Below are 13,066 nucleotides of genomic sequence, written 5' to 3'. Positions count from 1 at the left end.
TAGGTAGAAAGATGGTATGAATATTCCAGGAAGGGTATAGCCTTGACAAAGACCCAAGCCTGGATAGCATGATAAATTAGACAATTAGGCCAGCCTCTCTGTAATAGAGGTTATCCACAGGTAATTGGAAATGAGGCTAAAAACAAAGATAAGTATGAGATTGTGAAAAGCCTTGAGGACCAGCTTATGAAGCTTGGGATTTGTTTGGGAAGTACTGAATAATCATTAAAGAAGTATGATGGGATGAAAACTTTCCAGAAGATCAATGTTCACAATAATTTAGATTGGTAGCAGAGAGACCAGTTACAAGATCACAGTATGATAGAAGCACGATAGAGGTCAGGTAAGTTTAGATTTTATAAAATAAGGTTTCACTTTTGATAAATAGGAGGAGGGAAATGATTAGTTAATATATATCTATATATTAACCACTCTGGTAAAATGTTTTGTATAGATTAAAATAGTAGGCCAAAGAAAAAAAAAAGACTTGCTATTATCTTCCTGTAATAGGCAATCTCATGGATAATTCAGAGTTAACTATAAATGATATTATAATATCAGTGTTCTTTATAAGCAGTTACTATTACAGTGTAGAAGTAAGGGAAAACATTTTTCTATATCAGGATAATGCCTATGACAACTGTTTCTCTGTCTCAGATGTCTTCTCATTTAGACTTTAAGGAATTCCAGGTTCTATATATAGTATTCTTCTGCAGCATAAAAATTTGAATGTGATCTCTAGATAGGTTCCCCCCTATTTGAAGTTGTACAATAATGCCATCTTGAGGTAGATTAAATAATAGTTACAAATTGAATGTTTTTCCTTTTCTCACTTGTATTTTGCAATATTTATTTAATGTTTCACAAATATGTAAAGTTTCTTTCCCCAGAATTTTTTTTTTATTTTGGCATATTATGGGGTAACAGATTTCCCCAGAATTTTTATTTTGAAAATTTTAGAACATACAGAAAAACAAAAGAACATGAAATACTCTATTTCACTTAAAGTGTTGTAAACATTTTCCCATATTTGCTTTATGTATATTTTCTTGCTGAATCATTTGAAAATAAGTTGTACATGACATTATACTTCACTCTTAAATACTTTGTTATTTTTGTGCTGAGTATAAGGACATTTTCCTATAATCTCAATAGCATTAACATACCTAAGAAAATTAATAATATCAAAATATCATCTAACACCCAGTCCATATTCAAAATTTCCCAATTGTCCCAAGAATGTATGAAAGTCAATATTTTCTTTTTGAGCCAGGATCCTGTCAAGGCTCACATATTGCCTTTAGCTGTTGCCTCTTTATGTATTTTAATCTAGAATAGTTCCCCACGTTTTTGTTTTTGTTTTTGTTTTATTTCGGCATATTATGGGGGTACAGATTTTAAGGTTTCAATAAATGCCCTTTCCCCACCTCCCCCCACAAGTCTGAGTTTCCAGCATGACCATCCCCCAGATGGTGCACATCTCATTATGTATGTATATACCTGCCCCCCTGCCCAATACCCTATTACTGTATGTGTCCACTTAGGTGCTGCTCAGTTAATACCAGTTTGCTGGTGAGTATATGTGGTGCTTGTTTTTCCATTCTTGGGATATTTCACTTAGTAGTATGGGTTCCAGCTCTAACCAGGAAAATATAAGATGTGCTATATCACCGTTGTTTCTTAGAGCTGAATAGTACTCCATGGTATACATATACTACATTTTATTAATCCATTCTTGGATTGATGGTTCCCCAATGTTTTTAAAATGAGTAAGTGTCCAGGCCAGTTTTCTTCTAGAATATTTCACATTCTCAATTTGTCTGATTGTTTCTCCATGTTGTAGTTTAAACCTTACTATTTTATTCCCCTCTATTTCCTGTAAACTGGGAAGAGGGGTCTAGAGCAGGGGTACTAAAGTTTGGGTTCACAGACGCCATACGATCTGTGGATAGAATTCAGAGTCTGTGAGCTTTGATTGGGGGAAAATGTATCTTTATTTTAACGTATCTCTAACTCAGTGGTTCTCAAATGGGGTGATTTTGTCCTCTCCTTCCCCAACCCTTGGACATTTGGCTATGTCTGTAAACATTTTCAGATGTCACAATTGGGTGGGTAGGAGGATGCTACTGGCATTAAGTAAAGGCCAGGGATGTAGCTAAAGATCCTACAGTGTACAAGAGAGCCCCACCAACAAAGAATTATCCAGTTCAAAATGTCAGTGGTGTCAAGGTTGATAAGCCTTGTCCTAACTGGATTTCAGCATTTCCTTTGATTATAAATATAGGAAACTCTTAATGGGCACAGCATGTACAATATAGTTACAGTACCTGTAACTTTGTCACTAATAGAAATTTCAGGTGTTTTCATTTTACGCAGGTATCTCAAAATACCACTTGTGCTCATTTATTGCTTAGAAATTAAGGTAGTTATCAGATTCATATTATTCATAAGGAAAAATATAATTGGAAAAGTATTTTGGTAGCTGTATTTCAGCATCTGTTGTAATCTTGTGTATGCTTTTTTTTTTTTTTTTTTGCATGTAAAAACATTATTCTGGAAAGGAATCTGTAGGCTTTACTAGACTGTCAAAGGAATCCATAGGACAATAAAGCTTAGCCCCTGGTCTAGAAGCTTGATTGGATTGGCTTAGACATTTTTGGTGAAAATATTTCATAGATAATGATATTCTGTCATTTCATGAATTACATAATATTGAGTTGTCCTGCTATTCTCAGTGATGTTAAGTTTGAGGACCTATTTTAAGGTGGTGACAGCCAGATCTCTCTATTTTGAAGATAGGTTTTTCCCTTTTCATTGCTAAGTAATCATTGGGGTAATACTCTGGCGCATGAGGATTTTCTGTTGTTAACAACCTTTCACCTGATGGCTTTAGCATATATTGGTGATTTTTGCCTGAATTAGTTTTTATGTTGGGAGTTGCAAATGGTGATTTTCTAATTCATTTCTTCTACATTTTATTACTGGCATTCTTCAGTAAAGAAGACATTTTCTTTTCCTATCCCTTTTCCTCATCTCATTTTCTACCTTAAATGTCACATTAATTTTTACTTATTCAGTGTTATACTCCTTTACTTAAAAAAAAATGCTCAAATTGTGCCAAATGTGGCCAGTGGGAGCCCCTTTAACTTGGTCCTTTGTCCTTTTAACAGACCCTACTGGTCTTTGAGCGTATCCTTGCTTTCTTACACAAGAATTCTCAGGGTGGACTTGTTCTTTTTGTGCTCCAGGTCTGGAGTTAGATAGTTCTTCAAACAGCCCTGATTTCTTTTCATTGGAAATGGTCCAAGAAACAAAGGTCTGGGCACTTGGTGTGCTCTTTGTTTGCTGGGATGGGAGGAATTATATCTAGGCCCTTTCACATGAAGTTTTTAACTAAGCTTTTAACTTGAAAAGATATTTTGAGTTATAAGAAAGAAAATCAAATCTTCGTTATTTACTCATCTTTGCAAATCCTTTCTTTTGGAATGGTTGAGTCTGTTTCTTCCTTTCCCTATCAGCCCAGATCCATGTTCTTAACTACTCAGGATTATTGGTTGCTGTCTAATTCCTTTCTCTCTCTCTTTGGATATGTTCTATACACCACTTATTTTTTTAATCTATAAAATCTTTATTATAGTATCTGTGTGACTGGGGTAGGCACATAGAATACATAGGAAAACAGAAACATCAAGAAATTCAGTCTAGGCCGACCACATGGGCTCATGCCTGTAATCCTAGCACTTTGGGAGGATCTCTTGAGTCCAGGAGTTTGAGGTTGCAGCGAGCTATGATTGTGTCCCTTGCACATCTTGGATGACAAAGAAAGACTCCATCTCTGAAAAAAAAAATAATAAAAAAATGTATGGTGAAGGAAATGAAATGTCAAATGGTTTGAAATTGAGATATACGGAGTCTCCTAATTTTTTGTAATCCCTTTATAGCTAGAGATTTTCCCCTCTTCTTAAAAGAATTAGGAATGGTATATGAAAAAACCAGAATATTTCCCAATTCTGAATTTTTGAGGAATAAACAGTATGTTTCCCCCCCAGGTATAGAAATAAGGGAGTCTAGCAGTATTTTTCCACAATTCCCCATATCCATAAGTGTTTCTAGGTTCCTAAGGTGGCACTTAGGATTTTTTTTTTTCTGTAAAAACAACATGAAGGTAAGCAATAAATTAAGATAGCAGTGTACTATTGTTGGAATGAATATCTAATATTAAGCAATAGATGTTCCACACAAATACATTTTTCGCATGTGTGGCCTACCACTTTAAGTGTCAAAATGTGTTTATTTTAGCCATCTTATTTAAGGAAATTAATAAAATTGTTAACAGAGTAAATCTTAAATTTAGAATTGCCTTCACCAAAGATTTAATATATAGGATTCTGTTATATAATATTTCCTGTCCTTTAGATATTTGTTCTGTCTTGAATATATATAAACTTTCATGCAGAAACAACCATACACTTAATGTGTATGGATGTAAATGCAACAGGCCAGTGATGCCTTTCAAACATCATTTTCATTACAGAACTCTCTTGACTCCAAATGATGGTTCTTTATTGCTTAGAGAACTAACTGCAATTTTGTTGTACTCTGTGTGTGTATGTCTGTTGCGTGTGTATGTGTAAGTGTAAATATAACTTATTTGTCAAGTGCTTCCCAATGCAAGCATTTCACTGTAGCCAGGTCAGTTTCCACTATGGTCAGTTCCATAGTCTTATGATTCATTATTCTATGTTTCTAAAGTTTATTCATGCTATTGTATGTTTTCTGTTTAAGGATCTTGAGGAAGTTACTTATCTTTGTGTATTTTCTTAGCAGCTTATTTCTTATCTTATGGTTTCAGAGAATGGTGTAATTGGTTATGTTTCCTTTGCATTGAAAGTACTGAGATAGATATGCAAGGAAGTCTGGGAAATTTAGCTTTCCAGCAAACCAGAGGGAAGTTAGAGTGGATGAACTATTTCTCACAGGTCCCTGCCTTATATCTCTGTTCCTTATTTCCTACTCTTATTTTTCTAGTCACCAGGTTTCCTAACTTGTTTTTTTTTTTTTTTTTTAAACTTGTTAAACCACATAATCTTTCTGGGCCTTGCTATACTTACCTCTGTTATGACAGCACTTAGACTAGGTGATCTCTAAACATTTCAGTAATAGAAGATTATATGTTCTGCAATATCCAGTTTCAGTATAGCTTCATTTATAAAGTCTTACCTGACACTGTAGCCTATGTTAATTGTGTTGCCCCACAAATTCTTTTAGCATTTACTAAAAACTGTAGACATAGATTAATTTGTGTTTTGCTTACATACATTTGTTTTGATTACTTAATGCAATTGTAAGCTCCTTGAAAAATGATACTTCTTTTTAAAATAATTAAATTACTAATGATTTTATAATCATATTACTACATGGCAGTCACATAATAATAATTAAGATGATAATATCTAACATCTGTGAACACTAACTTTGAGGCGAGAATTATTTTCAATGCTTTATAAATATCCATTTGAATAATTCATATAAGATGTTTATGTCTCTTTTCATCTCTGTTATACTGATGAGGAAAGGTACACAAAGGTTAAGTCAATTTCCTCATGGTTATACTGCTGGTGAGTGAAGGTGAGATATGAACCCAGGCAGGCTGACTTCAAAACCCATGTACTTATCCATTTTGCTGTAATGCATAATTACTATATTTTTTTATTTACTTATTTATTTTTGGGCCATTCTGAGCATTGTACCATAATTACTATATACTTGTTGAATGAATGGAATGTTTTCATCTTAAATATATGTTGGGTGCAACATTGGTATCTTTTGTACTTTGGATAAAAGACTAAGGATGTTTCAGTTTGGGGAGTTTTTTTAAAACAAGGACTAATAACTTAATTAGCTAACTAAATATTTTGATCAACTTTCTCAATTAACAGATATTCAAATTGCCTACTTATAGGGATTTTGAAAAATGCTTGATTTATTTTTTGGGAAGAATTTGTGAAATGCATAATAAAAATCAATTTTGATTTGTATTGTGTCTTTATTATTTGTTTCTTACTCATTTTCAGTTGAGTGGTGATTTTATGCAATGGCTTCAAGCCACAGTTCTTCACCAGTGCCTCAAGGAAGCAGCAGTGATGTTTTCTTTAAAAAAGAGGTAGATCCAACAAAACACATTCGACCTGTGCAGTCACTGCCAGATGTGTGTCCCAAGGAACCCACAGGTAAATTTTTTTCTTCCTTTTTTTTTTTAAGAGTTTTTATTGATGATTTGTATTACCTTTAAATGAATAGTCAAGTTTCATATACTTACCTTAGAAGAGTCAATTTTACAATGTTAAAATAAAGAGACATAAAGGATTTGGAAATTATTGGGAAATTGGAATATAGTTCTTTTCATACATTTCATACATTACTTATATAAACTGAGAAAGTGTTGAAGGTACAGATTGAAAGCTGCTTAATTAAAACATAGTACAATCAGTCCTCATTATTTATAGATTCCATATTTGCAATTCTCATATAACCCCCAAATCAATACTTGTGGCATCTCTGTAGTCATTTGCAGACTTGCACAGAACAGTGAAAAGTTTGAATTACCTGACACACGTGTTCCCAGCTGGGGTTGAACAAGGCAAAGCTCTGCCTTCTTGTTTCGGCTCTCATACTATAAACAAGTTTTCTTTTTGTGGTCTGTTTAGTACCCCATATTTTGTGCTTTATGTTGGTGATTTTGCTGATTAAAATGGCCCCTAACCATAATGCTGAAGTGCTGTCTAATGTTCGTAAGTGCAGGGAGGCTGTGATGTGCTTTATAGAGGAAATATATATGTTATATAAGCTTCATGCAGACATGAGCTATAGTGCTGTTAGCCTTGAGTTTAATTTTAAGGAATCACGGATATTTACTGAATAAGATGTCTTTAAACAGAAACACATACAAAACAAGGTTATATATTGATCAGTTGATGAAACTGTTGTGACCAGAGGCTCCCAGGAATCTAATACTTTATTTCTCTAGGAGCAGTGTTTCAATATTTGCTAATGAAGTGTTAAAGGTGACTTTATAGAATAAAACTACTGTGAATAATGAGAACCAACTATATGTTTTTCTTTCCTCTATAGTTAATGCCATAACAAAATTTATGTCGCCTAATTATAAGTTAAAGTATATTTTAGCCAGGAGTGCCTACCATAATTCAACAGAAAAAAGGCATACCTCTAAACAACACTGATATTAAAGGATAGAAAATATATTATGGAGGGTAGCAAAGATTTGATGTTGAGAAAAATGATAGAGAAATTGTACATTAAGGAAAAGAATTAATGAAAGACTGATTTTCAGTACCTTTCACTCCACCCTGCAGTTATCACTCTTCAAATTTTGCATATCCTTTATCTTGTTTTCATACCCTTGGCAATCGATGCTGAAGCTGAAGGTTATTTAATCATTTTTTTTTAAATCATTTACCATGGAAGAGATAGTTTAGTTTGTGTTTTTAGAATCTAAGCATTTTTAGTTTTCTAGGATGTACTTTCAAAGTTCTCTTGTTTACTTTTTGCAGGTGATTCAAATAGTTTATGTGTTGCCCCATCTCTAGTTACAGATCAACATAGATGGACTATATATCATTCCAAAGTAAATCTCCCAGCAGCACTAAATGATCCTAGATTAGCAAAAAGAGAATCTGACTTCTTCACAAAAACATGGGGACTGGACTTTGTGGACACTGAAGTCATACCTTCATTCTACCTCCCACAGATCAGCAAGGAACATTTTACAATATATCAACAGGAAATCTCTCAGGTAATATCTGATCTTGAAGTTAGTTATAGTCAGATCAAAAATAGGTCAATAGAAAGGTTTTTAGTTTGATTTATTGTAGATTTTTGACCAATAATTTTTGATGAACCTATAGTGCTCTGTTTTGTTTATATAGATTCTGTCCTGGGTTGCATTTAATTCTTTGTCTAGATATATTTTAATACATTTCTTTTATATACTGTAGTGATTTTTCAGAATTACGTATTTCTTTGCTTTTTTTTGCCTTTTTTAAAAATTTCAAAATATTAAGAGGGTACGAGTGTTTTGTTACATGGCTTGAGTCAGGGCTATAAATGTGCCTATCACCTGAATAGTGTTCGTTGTACCTGTTAGGTAGGTTTTTGTCTCTCCCCCCTCTCTGTTTGATTTCCAATGATTTTTACTTGTGTCTATGCATTTGTGTGCCTATTAGTTAGTTCCAGTTTATTAGAGAGTACATGTGGTATTTGTTTTTCCACTCTTGAGATACTTTGCTTAGGATAATGGTCTCTAGTTCCTTCTGTATAGCTGTAACAGGCATTTAATTCATCCTTTTTTATGGCTGAGTAGTACTTCCCAGTATACATATATCACAATTTGTTAATCCACTCATGAATTGATGTGCACTTGGGTTGACTCCAGATCTTTACAATGGTCAGAATTACACATTTCTTTTTTTTTGAGACAGAGTCTCACTTTGTTGCCCAGGTTAGAGTGAGTGCCGTGGCATCAGCCTAGCTCACAGTAACCTCAAACTCCTGGGCTCAAGCAATCCTCCTGCCTCAGCCTCCAGAGTATCTGGGACTACAGGCATGCACCACCATGCCTGGCTAATTTTTTTCTATATATATTAGTTGGCCAATTCATCCCTTTCTATTTATAGTAGAGATGGGGTCTGGCTCTTGCTCAGGCTGGTTTTGAACTTCTGACCTCAAGCAGTCTGCCGGCCTCGGCCTCCCAGAGTGCTAGGATTACAGGCCTGAGCCACTGCGCCCAGCCGTGAATTACACATTTCTAATAGTCCTAAGATTCAGTATGAAACCTATCCTACCTACAAGGAGAAAATGGTTCTATTAGGCCTATAAAACTCAGAGGATTTGTGAGGTTTTAATAGAGCATTTTAGTTCTAACAGATAGCCTTACTATCTCTAACATAATTATAACTCAATATATTACTTTAAACTCAATCTGAGAGCAAGAAGTGAGTGCGGCACTATGTTTGAGATGGCCTATTATTCATTTTAGAGTCTTATGAAGTGGCTGTTGCCAATATAATTATAGTTAATATTTCAGTTTTTTTTTAAATCATTAAAATGGTACAGGGGATATTTATTTATATTCTTATAACTATTCCCTTTTTATACTTTTTTCATTATCAAGCCTAAGTTGAATTTAGCTGATTTTATTTTACTTGATTACTTTGTTCCTTTTATGATTTGGAGACAGGCTGAATATGGCTATATTATTGACACTAATGCTATACAGTATCTGGTTCATTTTTATTGCTATCATATATTTTTATACAGAACCTGTAAATTTTATTTATCTTTGTATGTATACATTGCCATATACTGTCTAGAGTTTTTGTGTTCTGTTTTCAATGATCAGATCTAACTGGATGTTGAAGTGGATGAGCTTTAATATGGTCTTTTTTTGATGGTTTCTAACCTTAAACATCATATTCATATAATAACATATATTTGGCTTTATTTATCCATTTATTGATCAAATATTTATTGAGTGACTTCTGTGTGCCAGATACTGTTTTAAATACAAGGTATACAGCAGAGATGAAAACAGACATCAGTTCCCTCCCTTACAAAGATTATGTTTCTAGCAAGGGATATAAACAATAAACTGTAAAGCAACCACTGAAATAGCAAAGCAAAGAATATTAGCTATTAAACCAACAGAAGAGAGAAATGGGATCAAAACCTATTAGGGAGGTTTTTACCCCACCATCAAATGTTAATATATTTTAAAAGGCTTCAAGTCATACAGAGTATGCCCTCTGGCCACAATACAATTAAATTAGAAATTAATAATATGGAAAAGTCTGTGGAAAATCCACAAATATTTGGAAACCAAAACTTTATGCTTCTAAATAAAATGTGGGTCAAAGAGGAAAGTAATGTGAACTGAATGGCATTGAAAACAACATATCAGGATTTGTGGGATGATGTTCAAGCAGTACGTAGGAAGAAATTTATAGCTTTAAATGCATATATTAAAAAAGAAGAATAATTTTAAGTCAGTGACCTCAGCTTCTACCTTATGTTGGAAAAAGAAGAGCAAATTAAAACTAATTAAAGAGAAAAATAATAAACATCAAAGTCCAAGTCAATGAAGTAGAAATTAGAGAAACAGTAGAGAAAATCATTGAAACCAAAAGCTGATTCTTTGAGAAGATCAATAAAATTGATAAACTTTTGGCAATACTGATCAGGAAAAAAACAGAGAAGACATAAGTCACCAATAACAAGAATGAGATGACATCACTACAGATTCTACAGAGATTATAATGCTAATAATGAAATGTGAATAACTTTATGCCAATAAATTCAACAACTTAGATCAATTGACAGATTCCTTGAATAACACAAATTATCAAAGCTCTTTCAAGAAAAAATAAATAACCTTAATAGCCTCATATTAATTAAAGAAATTGATGCCTAAATATCTTCCTACAAAGGAAACTCAAATCCGCATGGCTTCACTGGTGAATTCTACCAAACATGTAAAGGGAAAATCATACCAAATCTACACAGTTTTTTTTAAGTTTTGGCCAAGATGTGGTGGACAGGGCTGGTACTGAGATGAGGCTGGGTAAGTGAGCAAATTGTGAGGGGCACCAGAATATGAGAGTGGATATCTCTTTAAATATTGGACCTTATGCTTCTTGCTTGCCTCACCCTACCTCCAGCCCTTGGGGAGTAACTGGACCTCTCAAATACTGTTGGTGAGAATTTAAAGTGCTACATCCTCTTTGGAAAACAGTTTCTTAAAATGCTAATTATACTTCTGATCTGGCATGTAAGGAGCTTGGAAGCTGTCACTTTTGTTCTCGCAACAAGAAAAAATCTGAGCAAACTGAAAATCAAGAAACCCTTATGAAGGTTATAGTCCAGGGGCACAATCTCACTAAGACTGAAACCTAATCATAAGGTCATAGAATGCTTCCCCTCCCTTCACGCCTTCCCACCACATCAGTGGGGTACCTGAATAATAACGAGAATACAACTGAAAGAACTACATGTCTCAGACTTACTTAAGATGTCTGTAGGGAAACCCAGAGATAGCAGAAGAGATCAAAAACAAGGACACCAGAGGAAATTTTAGCCTCTGTCACCTGCAGCTATAGCAGTCATTAAATAAAGCCTAACTCTTACTCAGATAAAACCTCCCACTAAAGGCCTGTTTACATCAGTTCTTTTTAACTTTAGTACATCATATCTGGCTTTCAACAAAAAATTACAGTGCATACTAAAGACAAAAAACACAGTTTAAAGAATAGAGCAAGTATCAGAACCAGACTACGATACGGCAGCAGTGTTGGAATGATCAGACTACAAATTTAAAACAACTATGATTAATATACAAAGGGCTATAATGGAAACCATGAAAAATAAGCAAGAATGGATGAATAATGTAAGCAGAGAGATGGAAACTTTAAGAAAGAATCAAAAGGAAATGTTACAAATAAAAGGTGTGTAACAGAAATGAAGAATGCCTTTGATGAGTTAATCAATAGACTTGAAATGGCAGAGGAAAGAATCAGTCAGCTTGAAGAAATGTTGATACAAACTCACCAAATTTGTGGGATGCAGTGAAAGCAGGACTTCAAGGAAATATAGCATTGAATGCATATATTAGAAAAGAAGAAATATTTTATTTTATTTTTTTTTTATTTTTTTTTTTTTTTTAGGGGGGCCAAACCATGTGGCTTTATTATACACTCGTGGACGAGGTTCTGGGGCCCCAAGAGCAGGGGCCCCGGAAGTCGCCCAGAAAAGAAGAAATATTTTAAATTAATAGTCTAAGTTTCTACCTTAGGAAATCAGAAAAAGAGCAAATCTAAAGGAAGCAGAAGAAAAGCAATAATAAAAATTAGAGCAGAAATCAGTGACACTGACAACAGTAAATCAGTAGAGAAAAATCAACAAAACTAAAAGCTGGTTCTTTGAGATCAATAAAATTGATAAATGTTTAGCTAGGTTAAGAAAAAAGAGAAGACATTAGATACTAATATCAAAAATGAAAGAGGGGCAGGATAATAAAAGAATATTATGGACAATTCTGTGCCCACAAATTTGATAGTGTAGGTAAAATGGACTAATTCCTTGAAAGGCACAATTTATCAAAACTTACACAGTAGGAAATAGATGTTCTGAATAGGCCTATATTTTTTTAAAGAAATTGCATCAATAATAATCTCTCAAAAGAGAAAGCACCAGCCTTTCTGTTGGGTTCACTGGTGAATTCTACCAAACATTTAAGTAAGAAATTATACTAATTCTTTACAGTATAATTCAAGAAATAGAAGCAAAGAAAATACTTTAATTCTATGAGGCAAGTATGAATCTAATACTAGAATCGACAAAGATATTACAAGAAAAGAGCACTATGACAATATTATCTCTCATGAACATGGATGTAAAAATCCTTAACAAAATATTAGAAAATTCAACCTAACAATATATGAAAAGAATTATATACCACGAGCAAGTAGGACTTATTCTAGATATTCAAGGCTGGTTCACTATTTAAAAAGCAGTTAAAATAATCCACACATTAACAGGCTAAAGAAGAAAAATTATATAATTGTATCAATGATATAAAGAAAACATTTGATGAGATTCAGTACCCATTCATTATAAAAAAGAAACTCTCAGCAAGCTAGGAATAGGAGGGAACTTCCTCGACTTGATAATGAACATTTACAAAAACCCTGTAGCTAATGATGGAAAACTAGATGCTTCCCACTAAGATCAGGATCAAGGTAAGGATATCCCCTCTCAACACTTCTTTTCAAAATTGTACTGGAATCCCTAACTAATGCAATAAGACAGAAAAGGAAATAATAAATATGTAGATTGTGAAGGAAGAGATAAAAACTTTGTTTGGAGATAATATGATTATCTGTGTAGAAAATCCCAAGGAGTCAAAAAAAAGATATTCCTGGAACTGTAAGTGACTACTATAGAAAGGTTGCAGGATACAAGGCTAATATAAAAAAGTTAATTACTTTATTATATA

The 13,066-nt window shown here is 33.6% G+C and overlaps 1 protein-coding gene across 1 annotated transcript in view; it reads left to right on the top strand.

Annotated features, from left to right (window-relative positions):
• Positions 1-13,066, top strand: part of VPS54 (VPS54 subunit of GARP complex) — a 116,452-nt gene that overhangs the window by 19,103 nt on the left and 84,283 nt on the right. Inside the window, exons 2-3 of the mRNA XM_020286185.2 lie at positions 6,075-6,230; positions 7,572-7,813. Coding sequence (XP_020141774.1) covers positions 6,095-6,230; positions 7,572-7,813 — 378 coding nt within the window. The 5' untranslated portion in view covers positions 6,075-6,094. The remainder of the gene's footprint in view (positions 1-6,074; positions 6,231-7,571; positions 7,814-13,066) is intronic.

The sequence above is a fragment of the Microcebus murinus genome, chromosome 3 (assembly GCF_040939455.1).
Source record: "Microcebus murinus isolate Inina chromosome 3, M.murinus_Inina_mat1.0, whole genome shotgun sequence".
Taxonomy (NCBI): Eukaryota; Metazoa; Chordata; class Mammalia; order Primates; family Cheirogaleidae; genus Microcebus; species Microcebus murinus.
The sequence above is the reverse complement of the archived record's forward strand: the minus strand, read 5'-3'. Positions and strand labels throughout refer to the sequence as shown.